At 35.7% G+C, this 26749-nt stretch overlaps 1 protein-coding gene across 2 annotated transcripts in view; it reads left to right on the top strand.

Annotated features, from left to right (window-relative positions):
• Vps45 (vacuolar protein sorting 45 homolog) overlaps positions 1-22849 on the top strand; it is a 66210-nt gene extending 43361 nt beyond the window's left edge. For both annotated transcript variants that reach the window (XM_047520964.1, XM_047520958.1), the window contains 2 exons: positions 3496-3627; positions 22222-22849. In XM_047520964.1, coding sequence (XP_047376920.1) covers positions 3496-3627; positions 22222-22309 — 220 coding nt within the window. In that variant the 3' untranslated portion in view covers positions 22310-22849. The remainder of the gene's footprint in view (positions 1-3495; positions 3628-22221) is intronic.
• Positions 22850-26749: the final 3900 nt, after the last annotated feature.

The raw sequence follows: 26749 nt of genomic DNA, 5'->3' as shown, positions 1-26749 counted from the left end.
CCTTAACAAAATATTGGCAAACTGTATCCAAAAACATATTAAGAAAATTGTGCACCACGATCAAGTGGGGTTCATCCCTGGAATGCAAGGATGGTTCAACATTCGTATATCAATAAACGTAATCCATCATGTCAATAGACTTAAGGATAAGAATCATATGATTATTTCAATTGACACAGAAAAAGCGTTCGACAAAATACAACACCCCTTCATGCTCAAAACAATAGAAAAAATAGGGATAGTAGGAACATACCTGAACATTGTAAAGGCTATTTGTGCTAAGCCCATGGCCAACATCATTCTTAATGGAGAAAAACTGAAACCATTCCCATTAAAAACGGGAACAAGACAGGGATGTCCTCTTCCACCACTTCTATTCAACATTGTCCTCGAAAATCTAGCCAGAGCAATTAGGCAGACCAAAGGAATTAAAGGGATACAAATAGGAAAAGAGAAACTTAAGCTGTCACTATTTGCAGATGACATGATTCTATATTTAGAGGATCCAATAACCTCCTCCAGAAAACTTCTAGACCTCATCAATGAATTCAGCAAAATAGCAGGCTATAAAATCAACACGCATAAATCTAAAGCATTTTTATACGCAAGCGACGAAACAGCTGAAAGGGAAATGAGGAAAACAACTCCATTTGCAATAGCCTCAAAAAAAAAAACAAAAAAAAAAACTTGGGAATCAATCTAACCAAAGAGGTAAAAGCTCTCTACAATGAAAACTACAAAACATTGAAGAAAGAAATTAAGGAAGACCTTAGAAGATGGAAAGATCTCCCATGTTCTTGGATAGGAAGAATTAATATTGTCAAAATGGCCATACTACCAAAAGTGCTATACAGATTCAATGCAATTCCAATTAAAATCCCGATGACATACCTTACAGAAATAGAGCAAGCAATCATGAAATTCATCTGGAAGAATAAGAAACCCAGAATAGCTAAAGCAATCCTTACTAGGAAGAATGAAACAGGGGGTATCACAATACCAGAACTTCAACTATACTACAAAGCAATAGTAACAAAAACAGCATGGTATTGGCACCAAAATAGACAGGTAGATCAATGGTACAGAATAGAGGACACGGACACAAACCCAAATAAATACAATTTTCTCATACTAGACAAAGGGGCCAAAAATATGCAATGGAGAAAAGATGGCCTCTTCAACAAATGGTACTGGGAAAACTGGAAATCCATATGCAACAGAATGAAACTAAACCCCTATCTCTCACCCTGCACAAAACTCAACTCACAATGGATCAAGGACCTTGAAATCAGACCGGAGACCCTACATCTTATAGAAGAAAAAGTAGGTCCAAATCTTTAATTTGTTGGCTTAGGATCAGACTTCCTTAACAGGACTCCCATAGCACAAGAAATAAAAGCAAGAATCAATAACTGGGATAGATTCAAACTAAATAGCTTTCTCTCAACAAAGGAAACTATCAGCAATGGGAAGAAAGAGCCTACAGAGTGGGAGAATATCTTTGCCACTCATACTTCAGATAGAGCACAAATTTCCAGAATATATAAAGAACTCAAAAAACTCTACACGAAGAATACAAATAACCCTATCAATAAATGGGCTAAGGAAATGAACAGACACTTCACAGAAGAAGATCTACAAGCAATCAACAAACATATGAAAAAATGTTCACCATATTTAGTAATATGAGAAATGCCAATCAAAACTACACTAAGATTCCATCTCACCCCAATTAGAATTGCGATTATCAAGAATACAAGCAACAATAGGTGTTGGAGAGGATGTGGGGAAAAAGGTACACTCATACATTGCTGGTGGGGCTGCAAATTAGTGCAGCCACTCTGGAAAGCAGTGTGGAGATTCCTTAGAAAACTTAGAATGGACCTACCATTTGACCCAGCTATCCCACTCCTTGGGCTATACCCAAAGGACTTAAAATCAGCATACTACAGAGATACAGCCACATCAATGTTCATAGCTGCTCAATTCACAATAGCCAGACTGTGGAACCAACCTAGATGTCCTTCAATTGATGAATGGATAAAGAAACTGTGGTATATATATACAATGGATTATTACTCAGCTATAAAGAATAATAAAATTATGGCATTTGCAGGCAAATGGATGAAATTGGAGAATATCATGCTAAGTGAGATAAGCCAATCTCAAAAATCCAAAAGATGAATGATCTCACTGATAAGCGGATGATGACACATAATGGGGAGTGGGAGAGGGGCAAAAATGGAGGAAGGGACTGTATAGAGGAAAAAGAGAGGTGGGAGGGGTGGGGGGAAGGAAAAAAATAACTGAATGAATCAAACATCATTACTCTATGTAAATGTATGAATATGCAAATGGTATGCTGTTACTCCATGTATAAACAGAAACAACATGTATCCCATTTGTTTACAATAAAAATAAATTTAAAATATATATATATGAGTTGTGGGGCTGGGGATAGAGCTAAATTGGTAGAGTGTTTGCCTTGCATGCACAAGGACCTAGGTCCAATCCCCAACACACACACACACACACACACACAATATATATATATGAGTTGCTTGTTGATATCTGCAAATGAAACTAATAGGAGAACCATTCATTTGTTATGAAGCCATTTTGATAAAGATTGAAATATAGTAAAACAACATAGTGCCACCCAAATGAAGCTAGTGGCTGAGCTAATATGTGATATGTCAACATGTCCAGTATCAAGATTATACCTAGGGACTGAGGAGATTGCTCAGTTGGTGGAGTGCTCACCTCACAAGCACAAGGCCCTGGGTTCAATCCCCAGCACCGCCAAAAATAAGATTCCACCCACTCTTTTTTTGTTTTGTTTTGTTTTTGGTTTTTGGTTTCCGTGGTTTCTTTTTCTTGCATATCAAAGGACTCCAAAACAAAAAATTTAAGAAGAGGTAGAATTCTTGGAAGTGCCATTAATTTATGCATTACATTCTTTTTATACACTCAAAATACTAAATGTTTCCCATATTATGGGAATATCCAAATATACTATTATTTTCCAAAATGCTTTGAGGTCCTTGGACAGAAGTGATTGTAATTACACTGTACCAAGTATTTGACACAGGGCTATACATGAAAGGAGATGTATGGTACAAGCACAGATTAGTGCTATATTGATATCATGTCACAGTGTGGTGGTCTGCAGCCTCTTGAATATGAAAGACTATTTCTACATTTGGTTCCAGCAAACACTATTGTGCTATTCTGAAATCCACAGCACAGAAATTATAAGACATCCGCTCATAAACAGAAAGCAAATCACTATTCAGCATTTCCTGCTCTGTTTCCTGCCAATTTCAGATAATTAAAACTTTTTTTAAACCTTTTATTCTATTCTGCTTTAATTTCTGCTTCCGCCACCAAAAAAAGAAAGATTAAGAAATTAAAACTCTGTATATAATAATAACAACGAATCTTTGCCCTAATTTTTTTCTTATCCTGTGACATTATCTATCTTGGTTTTTGCAGACCTCAGGATATCATTGTATTTGTAATTGGAGGAGCCACCTATGAGGAGGCTCTAACAGTTTATACCCTGAACCGTACCACTCCTGGAGTTAGGATTGTCCTGGGAGGAACCACAGTGCATAATACAAAAAGGTAAAAGACAACAATCATCCCTACAACTCTTTCCCTTTTCCCAGAAAAGAAAGCTTAAATTCCTAATATGTTGAAGAGATTGATCAATGATGACCAAACTGCTATTAACCAAATGCTATGTGTATGTAGCATCAGTTCATAGAATAATTTAGCATTCGTGAGATGAAGGATCTATAGTCCATTAAGTTTATCAGTCATTTTATTAGGTCAAAGACCTGGAGAACCATCTTGTACTGTTAACAATTTGTGTGTTCTGTGTTCAAAGGAGAAACCCAGTAGTCATAGGCTGGCACTTTAAAAATATCTAGCATAATGGCATTGAGTGGTCAGTTTTTCTATTTTGTTCATTCAATAAGTATTCATAAGAAGACTACAAAGATAAACAAACTGAAGATCTTGTCCCAAGTTAGTCATTGTCTGTTAGGAAAGATAGAACAAAAAAGTAAGAAAAAAAGTGTGAGACAAAGAAGAGACTTATGGATTCTTAGAATGGCTATAAGAAATTAGCAAACATTTCATGGAGAAGACAGTAAACAGACTAAGCTTTAGGTAAAACATTAGCGCATATGGAAAGAGTGTATTGTAGGTGGAGTTAACCACATGAACAATTTATGAAAGCTGTAGGCAACATACACATACAAAGAACAGTAATTTACTATCTGGAATGTGTGTTAAAGTAAAAAGATTGCTTGTCATAATTATGGAAGAGCTTAGATGCTAGGCTAAGGAATTTCTACTTTCTTATGTAGAAAATTGGACTTTATTGAAGGGTTTTAAGCAATGAAATTTTAAGAGGGTCACAGTACTTTAGGAAGATTCATTTGGCAGCAAAGAGTAGAAGAAAAAGAAACTGGAGAACTGGGGCAAGATGGTTGAATTTAGCGACCCTGAGAGAGCAATGCACGGATAACTGGGAATCATTAGAGATATTTGTGTCCTTTTTCATTGTGTATTATTGTTTGATTTAAATAAATATATATATATAACTTTGGGCTGGGGATATAGCTTAGTTGGTAGAGTGCTTGCCTCACAAGCACAATGACCTGGGTTCAATCCCCAGCACTGCAAGAAAAGAAAAGAAAAAAAAAATATATATATATATATATATGCACATAACTTTCACCTTTATTATGAATGTAATATATGCTTTTTTTTTTAGTGATTGATATATTTTTTTTCTTTTTTTTTTTATTATTGTATACAAATGGGATACATGTTGTTTCTCTATTTGTACATAGAGTCAAGGCATACCATTTGTGTAATCATACGTTTACATAGGGCAATGATGTGTAATATATGCTTATTCTGAAGTTTTTTTTTTAATTCAATAAGTATATAGAGAACACAAAGCTCCCATAATCTAACCACTGTTACATACTGGTCTTTTCAGATTTCTTCTAAGCCTGTACAGACATTTATGTTGAGTATATGGACAGAAATAGATCTCACTGTACATTCTGCCTTAAAATTTCCATTTCATAGTTTGATAGAAACACCTTTAGTGTTAAATATACACACATATATATATATACATATATATATATATATATTTTTTTTTTTAAACTCAGGCAAATTACTTAACATCTTGTCAGTGTCCAGAGCTCATTGACCTTTTGTGTATCTTTTTTCGCGGGGCCAGTACTGGAGATTGAACTCTGGGGCACTCGACCACTGAGCTACAGCCCCAGCCCTATTTTGTATTTAAAGACAGGGTCTCACTGAGTTGCTTAGTGCTTCGCCTTTGCTGAGGCTGACTTTGAACTCACAATTCTCCTGCCTCAGCCTCCTGAGCTACTGGGATTACAAGCGTGCAACACCATGCCCAGCCTGATTCCATATTCGTGATAACCCTTGGAGATTTCTTTTCTCCTTAAGAGGTTGGATATTCATTTAAAGGATGTTTGGGCTTTTTATCCTGCCTTTCTATGTATTTACTATAAGACAATTTTCACCTTATATAATCTGCCTTAAGTCCAGAAATGGAAATGTCAGTGTAGTTATGATCTTGGGAGAATATAAAATGGTAGTGACATTGTATGAACTTTAATTTAAGAACTATTAGATGTTATTGTGTAGATGGGTAGCCTTGCATCCAAAAATGACAAAGGTAGGTTTTATACATAATTCAGTGGCCAGTGGGGTAACCGTGAACATTGTTGATCACAGACATGACACAATATTGTTCCAACCATTTAATTCTTGTTTTTCCATTTGCTACTGTTGCTGATAAGATAAATAATGATAGTTAACACTTATTAAGCATATCTATGCTCTAGGAACTGTATTAGGTACTTTATATTAATTCATTTAATGCTTGTATATGCTATCATCTCTGTATGGAAACTTGAAGCACAGAGTGGTTAACTACACACTCAAGTAAACATGGCTAATATAACTCTCATAGTCCAGTATTGAAAACCATAAGCTTTTTTTTTTTTTTTTTTTTTTTTTTTTTTTTTTTTCGGTGCTTGGGATTGAACCCAGGGCCTTGTGCTTGCAAAGCAAGCACTCTACCAACTGAGCTATCTCCCCAGCCCCCATATGCATTTTTATAAGCATTATTTAAATGCCTGATACTATATTGTTCTCTAAATAATATTTAATAATTTAAGTTCCACAGGTTTTGTTTATTTGCTGATAGCCACATGGGATTTTATCTTCTTTTTTTAAATTTTTTTTGTTGTCGATGAATCTTTTTATTTTATTTATTTTCATGTGGTACTGAATATTGAACCCAGGGCCTCACACATGCTAGGCAAGTATTCTACCACTGAGCCACAACTGCAGCCCCCCAGATTTTATCTTCTTGACCCAAATGAGTTCTCTCAAGTATTTTTATATAATCATATGCTTTCAAATAGGCTCTAGTATCATCATTTGAAAAGATTAATTAACCCTAAAATGATCATTCTGAGTGTTAATATTCCTATTGAGTTTTTAAGGTAACTCCATGTGCCTAAGAATTGTAGCATCTTCCCTTTAACTTGAAATATCAGAAATTTAAAACTAAGCATCTCTATCTAAATTTAAAAATTAATTTAGATGGAAAATAGATTAGCAATTTGTATATACCTTTGTAATTTAATTTCAATGCATACTAATAAAAGCGCATATTTTCACGTGTCTAATTAATAATACTGTAAATAACACTTTATTTTGCTGTTTAAAAAAAGGAAAAGAAAAAACTAAACACCTAGGTTTTTCCTTAGATTAGTGTCTAAGGTTACTGAGCAAAAAAATCCTTTATGTAAAATTAAGAGTTGAGTCATCCCTGCAAAAACTTTTTTGCCAGATTCTTCCAACTTCAACCAGCTTTTGTATTTCTTTGTCTAACCTAACAGTATGATAAACTATTCACATTTGAGCAAATAACAATAGGAGATTCAGCAAAATCTTGGGCAGGATTATTTATTGACTTCAGACCAAAAAAACTTAGGAAGGAGGAGTTGCTATGGTAATTAACAAACTGGGGAAGGTGGGTTAGTTGATGTTTGCAGTGCATAAATGACCTAATAGTAGATTTTTATAGTATACTTTTATAAATACGTAGCCTCTAAACAATAAGTAAATAGTAAAATTTATCATTATCAGTAAGAAGACCTACATTTCAGAGACTAGTTAGTTTAAAGGCTTAAGAAATGGAAAGCGACAGTTTCAGCTTTTAGTAGAAAGACTCAATTTCATGATGAATGCGGTCTACCACTTACTAATCTACTGAGTAAGTGGAGTCTCTATGTTGCCCAGGCTGGCCTCAGACTCCTGGGCTCAAGCAATCATCCTGCTTTAGCCTCCTGAGTTGCTAGGATTACAGCTGTACACCATTGTGCCCGTGTATCCAACTTGTAATGCATATTGAAATCCTAGGAATGGAAATGGATAACTCAGTGGTGGAGTGTTTGCCTGACATACACAAAGCCCTGGGACAGGGGGAATCTTATATTCCCAGTAAGAGAAATGCCAGTGTTTTTTTTTTAAAAACCACCAGGTATTAAGCTGGAGATAGTAAAAACTGCTCTGTCCTAACAAAAATTTTGATGGGGAAGAAAAAGTTGAGTCATTTGTGGCTGTAAATTATTAGAACTTAATTTTAATGGGGTTTTATTATACCCCCAATGTAATATATAGGTTATTTCTTAAGAAAAAGGTCAAAGGAATAAATAACAAAGAAATAGCCTTAATTTCAAGAGCTCCACAGCACAGAAGTATTACTTTGAGAGAATATGGAGATTAGGAAACAGTCTGCTTTTAGATGTGCCATGATGAATGTCCTCCTTCTATACTTGGAATCATGTAAGTTATAGTATGTGCTGCCCCATTAGGATCAGCATTAGTGGGTACCCCAGTGAGCAGGATATAAATCATATCCTGTCACCACAGTATGACGTGCTGATACAGAAGCCACTGTCTTTTCAGAGTGGCAAATAATTATTGTGGGATGTTTCTGGGATACAGTTCACTTTGCTTCCCTGATCTTTATGACTCTTAAATAAAATCTGAGATTACTATAGATCTATTCTGCAGTCAAATTCAAAATCACCACTTAATAAAACTTACATAAACCATAAGAGTTTATGATTCAGGTGAGTTACTTAATGTAATGAGTTAATGTGTCAAAATTAGTTCCTGCATTCCAGAAAATTATACTGTTAGTCCCTCATTTAGTAATTTTAACACTCTTCATCCTGAGATATCCTCTATTTTTAACGTACATCAAGATGATCTTTACTATAAATTTAAGCAAAATCTTAGTTGTAAACAAAACTTAAAGAATAAAAGCAAAAAAAAAAAAAAAGAAGAAGAAGAAGAAGAAGAAGAAGAAAAGCAATTCTTGCCTTCCCTCTCTGGTATATTTCCAGAAATGAATATGATTTTTCATGAAAGACTAAGGTTTTTGTGTAAGTATGTTTCTTCATCTTAACCCAGAAGGTACCTGGAATTACATATCCCTTATATCTTGAAGGGAAGTATGCATTAGTTTAATCTGAAATATATGTTGCCAAAGTTATAAGTGGTTCTTTTTAACTTAAGACAATTCTTTTATGATTTTTGTTTTTAGTGGTTCTAGTACCGGCTATAATGAAACTGAGTTCTATATATGCAGGCCTTCTGTAGTTGTATAATCTGTTTCTGTAGGACCTGTTCTGATTAGTTATAATTGTGATTACCTTTGTTTAGATTTAAATACCATTTAAAATAAAGGCATATATTTGCAGCTAAGATACCAAAGAACTATGTAGAAGGGACTTATCTCCTTAGCAATATTGCCTTCTGAAATTGCCTTCTGAATTAAGACAGGCAGTCAATATTTTATTATTTTTTTCTTTCATAGCCATATGAAATTTAATATGAATTTTGTATTGCTTTCCTTTTTGTATATGATGAAATATAAAGAAATAAAACATACTAACCAATTACAGAGAACTCTTTAAAGGTACAATTTTCATGCTTTTTTTTTTTTTAAGGCAGAGAAGTGATCTGAACGTATGCAAGTGCCTGCCCTAAGCAGTCCAGTATATCTCTGAATTCATGCAGGCTTGCAATGTACAGACTATCATTCTCCTCTCTCAGTAGTGCCCTGCTTATGGGATTATTTTTCTCCCCTTACTATTTCCCTCTTAATTTGTCTCATTAATCATATTAGACTAATAGATCCTCAGTTGCGGGGAGATGTCAGATTTCAATTTTTAGGAATTATATGTGATATCAATCATTGCTATAGCACCACAAGTATTTTCACCAAAGTCAGAAGTCATATTGCCCTAATTGAGTTCTAGAATAGATAAATATTTATTGAATACATGAATAAAATAAAGATCCTATCCCTTGTGAGGCTTTTTTTTTTTCATTTTAGTGTGGGAGAGACAGAAATAAATAATAGACTTAATAAATGCATAAATTTCAAAATCAGAAAATGATATATGCTGTGGAAGAAAGTGTAGAGCAGGGTAAAGGGAAATTGTAGTGCTTGAGGACAATGGGAGTATGTCACCACTACTCAATATGATGTCAGGAAAGTCTCAGTAAAATGAGATTTGTGCGAAGAGTTGAAGGTGGTAGGGAATGAACCATATCAATAAAATTGACGAGTGTCACCTTGGGCCTGATCATGAGGGGCATTGTAGACTGTTGCAAGGACTGATTTTCATTATGAGTTAGCATTATAGGGTTGAGTTTTTTGAAGGATATGGCATTGTGAAGATACAGTTCAGGCTGGCATGGTGGCACATGCCTATAATTCCAGTGACTTGGAAGCCTAAGCAACTTAGCAAGACCCTGTCTTTAAATAAAAAATAAAAAGGACTGGGAATGTGGCTCAGTGATAAGTATCCCTGACGCCAATAAATAAATAAATGTGACTATCAAAACATTTAAAATTACCTATGCATGGTCTGGGAGTGTAGTTCAGTAATAGAACATTTGCCTAGCATGTGCATGCCAAAAAAATTACTTATGCAGTCCTTGTTTGTGATTTACAAATACTTTATGCATTCAGTTTCATTTGTCACAACCCAGATAAATAATTTTATTATCATCATCTACCTTGTTTTTCATTTGAGAAAACTGAGACATTAAATATCTTACCCAAAATCATAAAACTAATTTGTAAAGTTGGAATTGAACACAGTCTGTTTCTAGTCTGGGTGTGTGGGCACTCAATTGAAATATTGTAGAAGATCTGCCTAGCCAATTTCTTTTTAACCCCTTTTAATGTCAGCAAAATTTATTTTTACCAAATAGACAAAATGTGAACTTTTTGTCTACTAAAAAATACTGTAAACCAGAGCAAAAGGAAAATAAAACAAAAGTGATTTTTGTCATTCAAAGATGATTAAGAGCGAGGTACAGTGGCCCACACCTGTAATCCTAGCAACACAGGAGGTTGAGGCAAGAGGATTACAAGTTCCAAGCCAGCAAGAGCAACTGTCTCAATAACCAAGACCCTGTTTCAAAATAAAAAATTAAGATGGCTGGGGTTCTGGCTTGGCTGTAGAGCACACCTGGGTTCAATCCCTAGTAACGCACGCGCTTACACACACACACACACACACACACACACACACACACGAAAGATTTAGAATGAGACTTAAGTGACCATGTTGCTCTTTGAATAAAAGTGATTAAATTGATAACTAGTAATAGCTGTTATTTTCATCACTATCTGAAATGATGTCTAAATCTTAAAAATGATTCTGTGACAGTGAATCAGTGACATTAATCTTTTTGTAGAGAACACAATTAAAAGCTTAGAAAATTTTGAAACCAGGAAGAGGCCAATTCATGTTATCAAGAGGTACTTTATAGATTTCTACCTAAACAAGTAACACTAGAAACTTGGACCTTCTCCTGTAACCACAAGTTGGTTCGATCTCTGAATTATTTACAGAAAAATTAGGATACTATGACAGAATTTGCATTTCAAAGAGAAAAGAATCCAGAGAACTCTCTTCTTCACTTATGGGCATTTCAAGATCCTGTTTGAAACTGTTGAAACCATTACCTTCTTTGTAAAGATTTTCTTTGGGAGTTTATTTTCCTCCTTTGACCAAAGTATTAAACAAACATTGCAGAAGTCATGATAGAATGTAGCATTTATTGAATACCCATTATGTGTAAGGTTTTGTTCGAGGTGCTAGAAAGATAAAGACATGTTCTACACCTATAAGATCTTAATGTCTAATGCAAAATTAAACATATAAATGAGATCTAATAAGATCCTTCTTTTAAAGTTGAGTTTAATCAAAGACTCAAATCTAGATATGGTTCCTGATTCCAGTTTATTTATGTACATAATGTATTTTTAAATTAAAAATAAATTTTTATTGCGAAGTTAATACATAATCCTTGCAGGAAAAATATTAAATACAGCTAAGTAAAAAGAAGATAATAGGGGTTGGGGATTTAGTTCAGTGGCCAGAGCACTTGCCTAGCAAGCTCAAGGCTCTGAGTTTGGTCCTTGGCCCTGGCTTGAAAAAATAAGAACAAAAAAAAAAAAAACAAGGAGCAGATAATAGAAGTGTCCATACTGCCACCATCCCATCATAGGGAATGTTGTCAGCATCCTGATGCATAGACTTTTTCTATAAATATATATTTTTTTTAATAAAAGGAAGTATACTAATGTGTTTTCAATGAAAATACTTACCTATGTCATTTCTAATAACTGAATCACATTCTATTATATTGTGCCACATTAGTTAGTCAGTCCTCAGTTTTTTGTTCCTTCAACAAATACTTACTATGCACCAAGTTCCAGGAACTATCTTGAGACTGGACATATAGTTGGGAACAAAATATTGTTTAATACTAATTTTTTTATTTGTATAATCAGTGCAATAATAAACAACACTTTATATACACATCTTTATACACGTGTTCAGTTGTTTACTTAAGCTATATGCAGTCTGCTTAATTCACTATGTATATTATCTCTTTTAATCATCATGATCTAAGAAGTAAGATTATTATGATCACAATTTTAAATGAAAAAACTACAACATAGAGATATTAAGTAGTTTGAAGTAGATCAGATAGCTAGGAAGTATAAAACTAGACTTCAGGCTCAAATTTGTATGCTAGCAATGTTGTATGAAATCACTGCATCAGGGGATATAAGCATTTTTAAGATGCTGAATTACTAAATTAACAGCCAGAAAATTTTTCTTATACCTTTATAATGTAAATACCTAAAAGTATATTTATACTTTCACATCATGCCTTTGCCAGCACTGAGGTTAGCTGCTGATGATACTTAAATTGGTAAATCTCCAATTTATATGTGAAAAGATTGGCTAAAAACCAGTTTACTTCAACCCAGATGCAAAGAAGAATGAACTAGACTAATAGTGCAAAACTTAAAGAGTGAAACAAAAATCAGAGAGGTAGAGGCTGTCTGGTTCCAAAGCACTCTTCCAATTCATCACTCCTCACTCCACCTCCAGTGCCATATAGTAAACATTTTTCTTTTGCTTGAGCTAATTTGAATGAGTTTCTGTTTCTTGCAACCAGAATGTTGACTTATGGGAAAATGTTATAGGAAAACATTCTCTCTCACAAGTTTGCAAGAAATGCCTTTTTGTGTAGTGTATAAAATCCAATACAATGTTTGCAAATTTCTTCCAGGATTTGTTGGGTAAAATAATAAAACTTTAAAATGGAAGAAAAAACTCAAAAATGCTAACTCTGTTTAGTGGGTCACTTCATTCCTCTACCAAAACTGTGTTGCTTATTTTAAGAACCTTTAACGTGATTCAGGGGCAGGGTTATATTATTATCATTATTATTATTCCAAGTGGAAATATACCACGGCAATGATAAAATTTACTGTGGAGGTAGTCCAGATGCCAGATGACCTTTGTGGTCTGTGAGGAGAAAAATTTTAGTAGTTCCATTTCCATTTGTGCTCACTTAAAATTTTCCCTTTGAAGCCCCCAGCATCAGTACCTCTATAATTAAAGATTTGCAAAGTCTTAACCCTCCATTGCTGCTATAGCTGAGTTATTCCGGGCTTTCTTTCTTCCTTTCTTTCTTTCTCTTTCTTTCTTTATTTCTTTCTTTCTTTCCTTCTTTCTTTCTTTCCTTCTTTCCTTCTTTCTTTCTTTCTTTCTTTTTTTTTTTTTTTTAATAGAGGGCATGATTCTACTCCTGCAGTTGTGGTTGCTCTGACAAATCAATGTGGTCTTGAATGTTCCCAGTGGTGGGAAAGCACATCTATAGCTCTTTTCATTCTCAGATGATAACCTCCTTTCAGACCTCTGTATGACTGATATTACAGGCATTTCTGTCTCGAGGAATCCATCTTTTACCTGTGGAATCTAAGGGTAATTTCTTCCTTTCTCTTCACATGATATTTTAAGGAATAATACATGCACAATGCTGTATGCATGTAGAATTCCATTGTTTTCTCTTTTGTCCTGTTTCTTCTCAGTGTTTATTTTTTCATAAGTCAGGTGTCCAGTAAAAAGGTGGGACTTGAGAAGGAGGAGTAGCTATATTTTTTAATAGGCAGTTACATCTTTTGGAAGAAAGTATCACAGGTAAAGTAACCTCAGTGGAACTGATTATAGTCAAGGAAATATTTTATACCTTAATTGTTTCCCGGATCCATTCTATAGAAAATCTGGGGAGATTCTGATAGTTTTTCCATTTTTTAAAAAGATTTTATAGTTAACCAAGTTTGGAAAATGCTGTTTCCCTTTTTTGGAAAATCACAGTTCACATTTGCATGTTAAAGATTCTGAGAAAATCTAGAGTAAATAATCTCACTCTGGGGTTGGAGTTGTGGCTCAGTGGGTTTGATCCTCAGCACCACATAAAAAGATAAATAAAGGTATTGTGTCCTGCGTATTTATTTTTTAAAAAAGAATCTCACTGTGGCTGGGCACATTTGGCACACATCTGTAATCCCAGCAACTTGAAAGACTGAGGCAAGAGGATAACAAGTTTGAGGCCAGCCTCAACAATTTAGCAAGTCCCTAAACAACTTAGTAAGACCCTGTCTCAAAGTAAAAAATAAAAAGTGTTGGGGATGTGACTCAGTGTAAAGCACCTCTCGGTTCAATCACCAGTACCAAAAACAAACAAAGAAAAAAGAAAAAGAATCTTGTTCAGCCCCCAACTTTTGTGATTTTTATTGTATTTTAGTATAACATGTGGTATTTATAAAAGAAGATATATAACATGTAAGTTAACATAATTATATAATGAACGTCCTTGAACTGTTCACTTAACTCAAGAGAGAACTAGAAAATTGTCAGTAACATAAATCTGTCCATGTGTTTCTCTCCAATTACATCCCTTATCTTCCCTTAACAAGTAAGCACTCTCCTAAATTTGGTGTTTAATTCCCTTGCTTTGGTGGAAGAAGGTGGTATTTTTGTCACTTATCTATGTATTTCTAAACAACATGTTTAACTTTGCTTGTTTTTGAGCTTTATAAAAATGGTATTATACTTTTTTCAGTAAACATTGCTTTCTAAGATTTATCAGTATTATTGCATGTAACCTTGTTCATTCATTTTTCAGTACTGTGTAAGATTTCATTATATGAATATACCACAGTGTTCTTCTCCATTCACCTGTCCATAGACACTTAAGGTTTTTTATTTTATTTTTTACTATCACTGTTGCTTCTTTCAGTAACAGAAGAAATATGAACCAAGAGAATTAAGAGAATATTATTATACTGCTTGAGAGCAAGGATGGAGAATATTTTTTGAGTAGCTATAAGCTACTATTCAAGGTAGATGCTAAAATACAAAAATAGGTAGGATGTGCCTATCTTTTATGATCCAGAGGGGGAATAAAACAAATCTGTTTTTCTCAAATTAGGATTTTATTAGTCCTAGGGACACACAAAGGCACAAAATAAACATGACACATCTTTTAACATAATTTAGAGGCAGGATTATATTATTTTTTACAGTGACCATTTTCTTATAATTTGGAGGGATATGTGGGGAAGAATTAAATAATTTAACTGATAATTAAAAGTCAATTTATGAACAATGACATAAAATCATGCATTTTTAAAACCCTAATCAACGAAAGGTATAAACTGGTGTACTAATCCTGTCTACACCTCTGAGACCAAGAAATTTGTTTTATTCTGCTATTAGGCATTCTTAGGCCTGATAAAAAATTGAGAAGTGTCAATGAATATAAATAAAATGTGTCCTACATAGAAATAACAAATTCCAACTGAGTAATCAGGAAGTGCTTCACAGAGGACAGCTCGACCTTAAAGGATAAATAGGATTTCCATAGGAAGACTGAGCAGTCAGGGCTGAGAAAACAGCAACTCAGTAAGACCCTCTCTCTAAATAAAATACAAAATAGGGCTGGGGATGTAATTCAATGGTCAAGTACCCCTGAGTTCAATCCCCAGTAACAAAAAAAAAAAAAAAAAAAAAGGCAGAAGAAGAAGAAGAAAATAGCACACTTGAGACATAATGAGAAGTTCTTTATGGGTAAAGTATATATCCACCATGGAGCAGGATGATCTCTGTGTATGAGATTCCTGGCATTTCAGACAGATGCCGAAAGTCAGCCTTTTTTCTTTGTTCCTGTTACAATTGCTATTGGGTATGTATTGTAGTAGGTGACATCTATACTGGGAGGTCTTAACTTATTTTAAAAATGTGTATCTGATTCATGTAGTCATTCAGCAGACTCTTAATTCAATACCTACCTTATGCTAAGGATACACACATGAAGATGGTAATGCTGAAGACATATGTCAATTGGTAAGAGAAACCATTAGGAAAGACCGTCCACAGCTTCCACGACCACTGCTTCCCACTACCTTGCATCCTGTCACATTGGATGAATGCTCTGGGCTAAAGCCAGCCCTTCTAAAATGTGGGCACTAGATCCCATCCTGCCTCACCTACTCCAGAGTATCACCCCAAACTTGTCCCCTTTCTTTCCTAAATCATCCCCCCCCCTCAATGGATCATTCATAGAAACAGAAACATACAACCGTTTCCTTTAAAACCCTCTCTTTAGCCTTTTTCCCTCAGGGTTTTCTTGTGTGTCCTCTCCCTTTCTTCCTCCCACCCTCTTCCCCTTGTGCTGGAAATGGAACCCAAGACTTGTGCATGGTAAGCACATGTTCTACACGTGAGCTGTTCTCCCAGCCCCTCTGTCTCTTTTATAGCAAAATTCTCCAAAAGTTGTTTATACTCATTATCTCTAATTCCTCCCCTCATCCACCCTCTTCAACCCACATTCTCCTGCACCACTCCACTCATTCCTCAAATCCTTTTATCGTGGTCCCCAGGAACTTCCATATGGCTGAACCCAGAGTGAATATACTCCTCATTTGTCTTGATCTTTCAGCAGTATTTGACACATTTGGTCAGTTCTTTTACTTTGAAACCTTCCCTCCCCGCCACCCACCCCCAGGGTCTGGGGTTAGAACCCAGAGCCTCACACGTGCTGGGAAAGCACTCTACCACCAAGCTACACACCCAAAGTCTCTGAAATCATTTTTTCACTTAGCTTCCAGGAATTATACTGTTTTACCCTTCTTACCTCAGTGGCCATTCTTTCTCTCTCTTTTTTGCTGTTTTTCCCTATTTTGGGGATCTCTAGGACGCTGTCCTTAGACCATCTCTTATATCTACATCTGTTGCCTTGACAATCTCATCTGGTATCCTGGCTTTTAATTCTCTTTCTCCACTGCTGACTCCCAAATTTTTACTTTTAGTCCAAAGTTTCTTAACCTTAACACTCTAGTATTTTTTTAATTCATTGTACACAAATGGGGTACAGCTTTCATTTCTCTGGTTGTACACAATGTAAAGTCACACCATTTGTGTAATCATACATGTACATAGGTAATGATGTTTGTCTCTTTCTATTATCTTTTCTTCCCTCCCCCTTCCCCACCCTTCATTTTCCTCAATACAATCCACCCTTCCTCCATTCTTGCTCACCCCAACACTGTAATATTTTGAACCAGATAATCTTTGTTGTAGGAAAATGCCCTTTGCATTGTAGAATTTTCAGCAATATCCCTGACCTCTACCCACTAGATGCCAATTATGATGTTGAAACACGTGACCAGAAATTACCATATATTCCCCTGAAAGTAAATACTACCACCTTCATTGAAACCCTGTTTCTAGTCTGAACCTCTTCCCCAAACTCCAGGCTTCTATACCCATATTCCCTCTATACCGTCGTTTCTACTTGAATGTCTAACAAACATCCATATTTAATGAGATCAAACACAAACTTCTGGGGCCAGAGGTACAACCCACCTATTGGAGTGTTGGTCTAGCATGTATAAGGCTCTAGGTTCCATTCCTAGTACTGATTAAAAATACACACACTTATAATCTTTCTTTCTAAACATAATCCTTCTCAGATTTCCCAACTCAGTGGCATTTCATTTCTTTGAGTTACTTAGGTGAAAAACCTTGCTGTTTGCTTGACGCCCCTGTTTCTCTCACATCTATGTCCTGATTTATAAGTAAATCCTGTGAGCCTTACTTTCAAAATAAGTCCAGAATCTTTTGCCCTCTTGGTTCCCTGCCTGGATCCATCACATCATCATTACAGGAGTACAATGATCTTGTGAAAATATGTAATTTAGGATATGTCACTCTGAAAAACCCTACAAACATCCTTCCTCATACCCAAAATATGAAAATTCTTACAAGAATCAGCAGGTCTTAAACGATCTCATCTTCATACTCCCCTCCATCTCCTTCCTTAATCTGTCTGATCTCATTCCTTATTACCCAACACCTTACTCACTTCAACCACACCAACCTCCTTTCTGTTCAGTGAACATTCTGAGCCTTGGTTCCTTTGCACATGCTCTTCCCCCAGATAAATGCTATAAGTCAGGTCTTGACTTATAAATGTCAGTTTCTCAGTGAGGTCATCCAGGAGTACTGAATTTAAAATCTCACACCACTGACAACATCTCCAATTCTTTAAAACTGCTTTATTTTTCTCCATAGCATGTCCTTCATCTAACATACTGTAGCAAGGCAGTGTAACATCATAGTTAGGAAAACAAATTCTGAAGCTAGAGTGCCTGGTATTGTAAGATAAAAGACTGACTTCTCTGTGCCTCAATTTCTTTGTAAAGTGGCATAGTTTCTTCCTTATTCTTGTTGTGTGTTATTATAATTTACCCATTAATTACTTTTATCTTCCTTACTCCCCCATTGGAATATAAATTCCATGAGTCCAGAGTTGGGTTTTTTATGTTCTTTATTGCTATATTCATAGCTTCTAACACAGTGCCTAGCATACAGTATGTGCTCAATAAATATTTGTTGATGAAATCCATTTTTATCTTTGAAAAGAATAATGGGAAGAATATTCAAGGACGACATGAGATCTTGTGTGTGCTATTTAAAACTTACAATATTCATGTATCACTTGTGTCCTCAAAAAACTCATAGGTGTACATGGAAAATAGACATGTAGACAAATAACAACATAGTATAAGATACAGAGAAGCAAGTAGGTAACTTTAAGGGGAAGGAAGTACAGGTAAGGACAGCTTCATAAAAGAGAGATCATGTGAAAGGTGTGTTTTAAAAGATGCATAGTTCTACTAGACAAAATATGGGAAGCAGAAGGAATATTATGTGTAAAAAGCAAAAATATATGAAACATAATAGTGTCTCTGAAAACCAGGAGGAGAAGGAAGGGGAGCTTTCAGTGTTTAAAGCTATTAAAAATTCCTTCCTATTCTTCTCCCTCACCAACTCCCATACTCAAACATCTCCAAGTGTTTAGCTTAATTGGAAGCTAATACCTTGGGGTTTTCTCATTTTTACGAAAGTCTTTTTCTACTTTCCTGTTGCCTATGAGTTCCCCCCACCTTTTTTTTTTTAACCATACCATTCTTCATATTTTAGGTTCCCTAAGTTGTCTTTGTTACAAGAAACTCCTGTGTAATTTTTTAATTGAAATTTATTTTTCAATGATACCTAAAAACATAAAAATACATATTTATGAGGTATCATATGACCTTTCAATACATGAATACATTGTATGATGATTAAATCAGGATAAACATCTGTCTTCTCAAGTTTTTCTCACTTCTTTATGGCAGAAACATTTAAAATCCTTTATTCTAGCTTTTTAACATATACAGTACATTATTGTTATCTATAATCACTCTTATGCAGTAGCACACCCAAACTTCTTAATCCTATCTAACTATAACTTAGTATACACTGGTCAACCCTTTGTTCCCTCTCCCATCACTTATAATTTTTATCTGTGGATTATAGTGAAAAAGGAGTATATATTTTAAGTATAGATACATGCACATATGTTGTTTGTTATATTATATAGCCTAGTTTAGGGATATAATTAGCTGAATTACTTTAGTAATTACAATTTTTAATTCTGTAAGTGTTGGTCTCTAATCCTATACCAGAGACTTTAACAGTGAAGACACTTGTTTATTGATGTGTGACTCAAGACTGTTTGAGGATGACTTTTTAAAATCAGGGGTGGAGGATTCGCTTTTTTTCCCACCCACCTTCCTCTATCCATAGTCAGGAAAGCACCCTTGATGACAGTACAAACCAAGAAGAGCAGTAGTGTTAACTCACTGGGTTAGTGAGTCTTTGGTGCTCTGTTTATACCATGTCTCATGTTGAGCTATGATTCTGTGTCTCTGACTTAGAGCCCCTTAAGATAAGAATCATAACAGGTGTTCATTCATACTCCTAGTTTAATGTCTGTTCACAATGGATGCTCAGTAAATATTCATTAAATTGAATTAAACTGAATTGAATTGGATTAAAGCACCACAGGAGATGGGGATTTTTGAGTTTGCTTTTTAAGTAAGATTGGTTTAAAACAAATCTAGAAAGAAAAATCATTCTTTTTGTTTTGTTTTGCTTTTAAACATAGACTAAATTTAGGGTTACAGCTACCAATATGTTCACTGCCCATAATTTTTTAAGCATTCTGTGCAATGACTCACCAAAGTCCCCAAATAGATTTTTTTAAGTCACAATGGCCGTAAGAAGCAAAATTAGATTTGGAAAATATAGTGTTTTCCTTTTGCAGTCAGGAATGTAGGGTCTTGTTGATATACAGAGGAGGATCTTTAAGTATAATTTTAGCAAAGTTATTTTTTCCTTTGTAGCAGTGTTGGAAATGAAGCAAAGATCACCTGATAAATTCCTATAGAGCTTCCCAGCACATTTGTTTCATTGTTACTAGAAGTCACTAATCAAAGACTTGTTATGTTCTCTTTCAAAAAAAGCAGCACTACCTCTTTCCCTAACACTTGTTTTCTGACCTCCAAGTGTTCTCAGTTCAACTGGCTAACAGACCACGCCACACAAGAGTTGCCTATATTTATTTCAGTAAAGGAGTAAATGAATTTAACTTACTCCTTTCCCTGTACCAAATTTTTTGTTTTTCAAAGGAGTTTGGAATTTAAATCCTTCAAGCCCAGAATCTTCCAAGTCTAGAACTATAAAATGATAATAATAAGGTTCCTGGTCATTCTTCCAGCACTTTGTCTTCTGTAGATCTGTCTCCTAAGAAAGTCCTGAGCATACTTACAAATACCAGCCAAATAACCCCTGTGTTATAGAGAAGGTTCTCTTGCCAGTGGGTTGCTATTTTAATTAATTCATTTATTCAGCCTACCTTTATTGGGTACCTTTGCTAAGCCCTGGAGAAACAAGCTGAGTAAAATTTATTCCCATCCTGAGGAGTTCATGGTCTATTTTGGCAACAAGAATATATACAGTACCAAGTTAATAATATAGTGCTAAAATAGCACTGGGACTAAGTGATAATAGTGGTAGAAGTGGTAGTTCAGCATGGAAGGGTCTGGGAAGGCTTTGCAGAAAAAATGATTTTTGATTCTTAGCCTTAAAGATAAAAAAGATTTTAGCAAAGAGAGAAGGGACAACCTTACATCTCAGACATAGAGCATAGAGCAAAAGCACGAAGGTGTGAAAGCTTGTGTTATGTTTAGGGAAGAGTGAGTGCTGCTGGGCATGGATGGTACAGGCTATCTTGTGGGACATTGACCTAGACAAGTGAGAGGCAGCCTTACATCATGCTGAAGGGCATGGTCTCTAGACCATGGGTCTGAATCCCACCTAAGCCGCTCACTAGCTGTTGTGACCCTAACAGGTCACTTACCTCTCTATAACTTTGTTTCTTCATTTTCTAAAATAAGGATAATAGGAGCAGCTATTTAATAGGGCTGCATGCATATATATGTACATATACATGGATAAAACAATTCTCAGAACAAAATAAATACAACGTATTATCAGGCTACAGTAAATGTAAATTCTAGTTATTATCAGGCTACAGTATGAAGGACTTTGAACTTGATATACATTTTTCTGTAAGTAAAAGGTTTTTAAAGAAGAGGTGAGTATGCAATAGGATATAATCTGTATTTTAGAAAAGTTACTCTGGTGCCTCTTTGTAGTAGATTGGATAAGGAAGAAACTTAAGGCACAATATAAGTTCTGAGGCAATTTTAAGACTATAGATAGAAGATGCTGATGTAATATGATCCCAAGTTAATATAGGAGCCTTGCCCCTTAAAATTCTGGATTCCTAACTAGAAATTTCAAACTTAAAATCTCTTTTGTTTTTCTTTTTTTTTTTTTTTTTTAGTACCAGGGACTAAACCCAGGGTTATTTTACCACTGAACCACATCCCCACATATTCACTTTGAAACAGGGTCTCATCAAGTTGCCTTGAACTTAAAACTTCCTGCCTCTGATTCCTGAGTCACTGGGATCATGGGCAAAATGTTAATCTTAACAGACCTTACAGATTCAATCTAAAAAAGACAATGAGGACCCTGGAGAAGAACACAAAGGGGCTTTCCTTCTAGTCTGGATGTGTTAAGGCTCAACTGATAACTTGTATTTTATACCCAAATATCAGACCTGTACTTTTTTTTTTCCTCAGTGGCAATATTTTTTTTCAGACCCGTACTTTTGCATACTATTCATATCTATGTAGTTCAATGTCATGAGCAAGAGATTCTTTTTTTTTTTAACAAAGGAGATTCTGTTTTTGTTGATACTTTCTTTTTTCCTTTAAGTAACCTCAAGTGTTTTTGTTAGTTTCCTAGAGGAAGTTCTGGCTTCTGGACTACACAGCCGAAGCAAGGAGAGCTCTCAAGTTCCTTCCAGGTCAGCAAGCAGAAGATGAGATGATGGAGAGCAAAGAGTATAGCACAGCTTCCCCTCTGGCCTCCACTACAGGCCTTCCCTACTGACCAGAGGGCTTGGAGAGGGGTCTTGTGCTTCTTGTTAGAATTCATCTCCTGGTAGCCTGCGATTCCTGAACTGCTGGCACAAACACCAAGACTCCCAGTGATGCACTGAGAATAAGTCTGAACCTTCCCAACCCACTTTTCTTGTGGTTTCTTTATCAAGTAAATGTATTCTTTGTGTATTTGGTAGTACAATCACTCCAGTTCGTGATGGGTTTTCTTGGGATCTTACTTGGGAAAAGGGTTGTCAGAGCCAAGAGGGGTTTAAAAACTAATCATGTAATATACATACCACCTTCCTCAATTTCCTCTCCCCTTGAACCTTTTTTCTTTCTATTAACCACATTCCTACACAACTCAGTTCTGAGAACTCATCATGTTTCTCTAGAGAGCCATCCAAAAATTGTTTGTCCGTACCTTGGAATTTTCTGTGGCACTAAGAAACCATGTATGACCACAATAAAAAATTCATTTTGTGAAAAGATATGAGTGATTTGATTTTATTTCTTTGGGGTTCCTTTGTGGAAATTTATACGGTGAGGCTTGAGATGACTTTACACCAAACATAATGCAGGCATTGCCTCTACCTAAAGTATACCAAAGCAAAGATTAATCCTGGTATCAATTTGCCTCTTTTTAAAAATTTTTTAGTTGTCAATGGACCTTTATTTTTATTTTTATATGCAGTGCTGAGGATCAAACCCAGTGCCTCACACATGGTAGGCAAGTGCTCCACCACTGAGCTACAAGCCCATCCCCAATTTGCCTCTCTTGAAAGCAGTAGAAAGTGGTAACATCAATGATGCCAGGAAATTAAGGCACTCTCAAATCATCATAGCAAAAACACCACAATATAATCCCTCCTTTAGGCTTTTGTGGCTCAGTTTCCTTATCTATTTAATGGGAGTAATAACAGTACCTTCCTCATAGGATTTTTAAGGATTAAATGAGATAATACATGTAAAGTGCTTAGAACATTGTTCGCACATAATTTAACTAATAATGATAAATAATATTGATTCCTTTCTCTAAGTGGGGGAATACAGAATTACTGTGTAAAATAACTGGATTCCTGTCAACGCTTCCAATGCAGTGAAACAAACAGGGAAAAGCTGAAAAATGTGTCCATCTCACTTTTCTCCACTCCTCTCAGCTCTCAGCTGTTGTTTCTTTACATTCACCCATGTAAAGCCATAAGGATTCTAGTAACATTACAGCTAAGATCAAAGTCTTTTTTTAATAATTTTTTTTAATTCTTCATTTTTTGTAAGTTTTTGAGACACTTTGCACTTGGGGAGGCAGTATGTTAAATGCAGCATTTTACAAGTTACATAGTCTTGGAAAAAAAATGGAAAGTTCCATCCTCTTTCAAACAGAATTACCTGTGCTTCCCTTCCTCTTGGCAAAATAAATTTTTGGAATAAAAAGAAAAAAAAATTTTATATCATTCTCTTCATTATTTGCTTGCTTCCATTGTGCCTTTTCAACTAGCAATATCTAGAAATCTAAAAAACTACCCACAGGATTTTTTTTTTAATAACACTGTCAAAAAAAATTGGCATTTCTTTCCTAACAATGACTCATTTTTATATATGATTTATAGAGCTGATTCCATTATTACTAAATTTTCCCTTTTAAAAACATCATTTTAATTAAACTGTTAATAACCCTCTCCCCCCATAGACTGAAACACCCTAGTGAAAACCTGTGTCCCGTTTACAAAAGCCAAAGATATTTGTTTTTAAACAACTATTTGGATAACAGTTTTGCTCAGTAAATTTGCAGGCAGCAATTCACAAGTTTTTACCTCTGGTAGTCTTCTCTTTCCCGTAAGTACAGTTACTTATAAAATATTCAACTGAAAAATTACTGGCAGTGATATCTTAAGTATGGACATAATTAGGGAGGTAACCCCATCATAAGTCCTCCCAGTATCTCATCTTTACCAAAGAGAAAAATTGGCTTGAGAGCTTGAGAGTTATTTTTGTCATTTGTGTATATGGTAGCATCAAGCTCACTAAGGAGACAGTGCTATAAAAATGTGTAAAGAAACCCAAGAGTGCTTATTCCAACTTCTCACTTAAGCTTTTGGAAAACAGTCCCCCATAGATCTAAAATCAGATGCTATGAGTTCACTTGGTAAGAAAGAAATTAGCTTTAAGAACAGATTTGCAGGGACAGTGGTGGAGCACTTGCCTAGCATATGTAAGGCACTAGGTTCGATCCTCAGCACCACATAAAAATAAGTAAAATAAAGTTAGATATAAAAAAAGAACAGGTTGGGGTAAGAGTATGGCATGTGGAAAGAGGGGTGACTGGCATGACAAAGAGAGAAAATGTGAGGGAAGGTAGGGGCAGGATGATAGGATGAAACAGTGCAATGGTTCAGGTTAGTGAGAGGGAGAAAGAGAGCCAGCCAGAGATTTATGTAACATCTTAAGGAGCAGACAGGCAGAGAAGGTTTTGCAGCCCACATGCATCTGCTCTAGAATCTGAAAATTACTTTGGAGGGTTACTTTTTATGGGTCCCTCTGCCTGATGTTTCACAAAGCTGTACCTCCGATCTGATGCAGTACACAAGGAGCCCCATACCTTGCCTTTAGAAGAGACTCAGGTATTGACTAAAAGAGCTACTGTGAAGGGAGGAAGATGGGTCAAGTCATTAAATCTTTCTTTCCCATAAGCCAGAATCTACTTGAACTTTATTTATTTATTTATTTTCCCCCCAATTCTAGAGATCAAGCCCAGAGCCTTGTGCATGCTAGGCAAGTATTCTATCACTGAGCTACACCCTCAACCCCTACTTAAACTATTAATCCAAACCATTCCAATCTGCCTGGCCAGTAGCCCTCAAAAAATCATACAGGTTGATTTCTTCACCACTGTCCTTATATTGGTACATTTTGCTCTTATATGAAGATATCCAGGATTTTCTCATTCTTTTTTTCACCACTTTTTAAGCAGGATAGGAAATAGATAGTAGGAAGTGGAGAGGATGGTTTGAGAAATGTGTGTGTGTGTGTGTGTGTGTGTGTGTGTGTGTGTAAAATCTGAATAGTTGGAGTCAGAAAGCCTGGGTTCAAATCCATTTAGCCAGTAACTTGTGTAAATTTGGACAAGTCAGTAGATTCCCCATACCATATCTTAATTTCCCAAGTGGGGATATTAATACTTTTTCTATATGCCTCACAAGGTGGCACTAAAGATTTAAAGAAATGATGAGTATTTTGAAAGGATAAAGTTCTGTATCCGGCTAAAATAAATTAGTTCATTTGTATGGTAAATGGAAAGAGATTGAGAAGAATATTACTGGGTTAAGAGGAAAGGGGGGGTCTGTGAACAGAGAGGGTATCCCCCTTTAATTTGACAAGATACCTGAAAAATACAAAACATCCTCAGCCCCTCAATCCACAAATTTAGTCAACCTTTTATCTTGAGACATCTCCATAAAAAGAATTTTGCTTTTTTTCCTGTTCTTCCATGCCAGAAACTCTTAATTCATTTTGTGGTTATTGTGTGCCTACCATATGTTAGGCAACGGGTTTATTAGCTTATTATTGTCTCATGATTAGCCCTAGAGAAGAAAATTTCTATCTTCGAAGGACTTTCACAGGTCATCTCATATATTCCTTTTTCCTTGTTGATGGAAATGGCTGTTCATCCCTCACCATTTAATATGTAGAGAAACAGAGGCTTAAAGAAATTCAGTGACTTGCTGAAAGACCATAGAGTCGTGATGAAACCAGTAGTCAAACGCCCTTTTCCCGTTGTACATGTGTACTGAAAGACATGAAGTTATTAAGATGTGTCCTGTAGGCTCTGAGGCAGATCTGGGTAGGAGGGTTCAGCCGAGGTTCCCCTAGTCAGAGCATCCTCTGGGCACTGATCCCTTCCCTTCACTGGACTCCAGTGTGTAGACAGGATCTGATGTTTACAAAGCAGGTCAACAGGGATACCCAGGAAGTTTAAGCCTCACCTGGAGCTTATATTTAAAGCCCTCTGGTATAATGGATCATGGCCTTGGAAACAAGAGTTCTCTTGCCAGCACTTACGCAGGCTGCGTCTGCAAATCCTCAGTCTTTCTGAGTCTCACTTGTCTCCCTGTGAAATGGAGATCATAAGATCCACCTTCTATTTGGGGTTATTCAGCGGCTCAAATAAGGCCTGAGGCTTTGTAAACTGGAAGAGAGGTGTATTAATAGGAACTTCTCTCCCACTCCATCCCCAACACAATACCCTTGGAAGCATAAAACTTTTCCCCAACATCTGACCTGCCCAGGTCACTCTCTACTACCCAGGGAGAGAGAATTTCCGATGCTAGTTCTTGGTGACGCGCCCTGCAGGCTCACGCTCTTGTTTTTGTTTTGGGTTTGAGA

Source organism: Sciurus carolinensis, chromosome 1 (genome assembly GCF_902686445.1).
Source record: "Sciurus carolinensis chromosome 1, mSciCar1.2, whole genome shotgun sequence".
Taxonomy (NCBI): domain Eukaryota; kingdom Metazoa; phylum Chordata; class Mammalia; order Rodentia; family Sciuridae; genus Sciurus; species Sciurus carolinensis.
The sequence above is the reverse complement of the archived record's forward strand: the minus strand, read 5'-3'. Positions and strand labels throughout refer to the sequence as shown.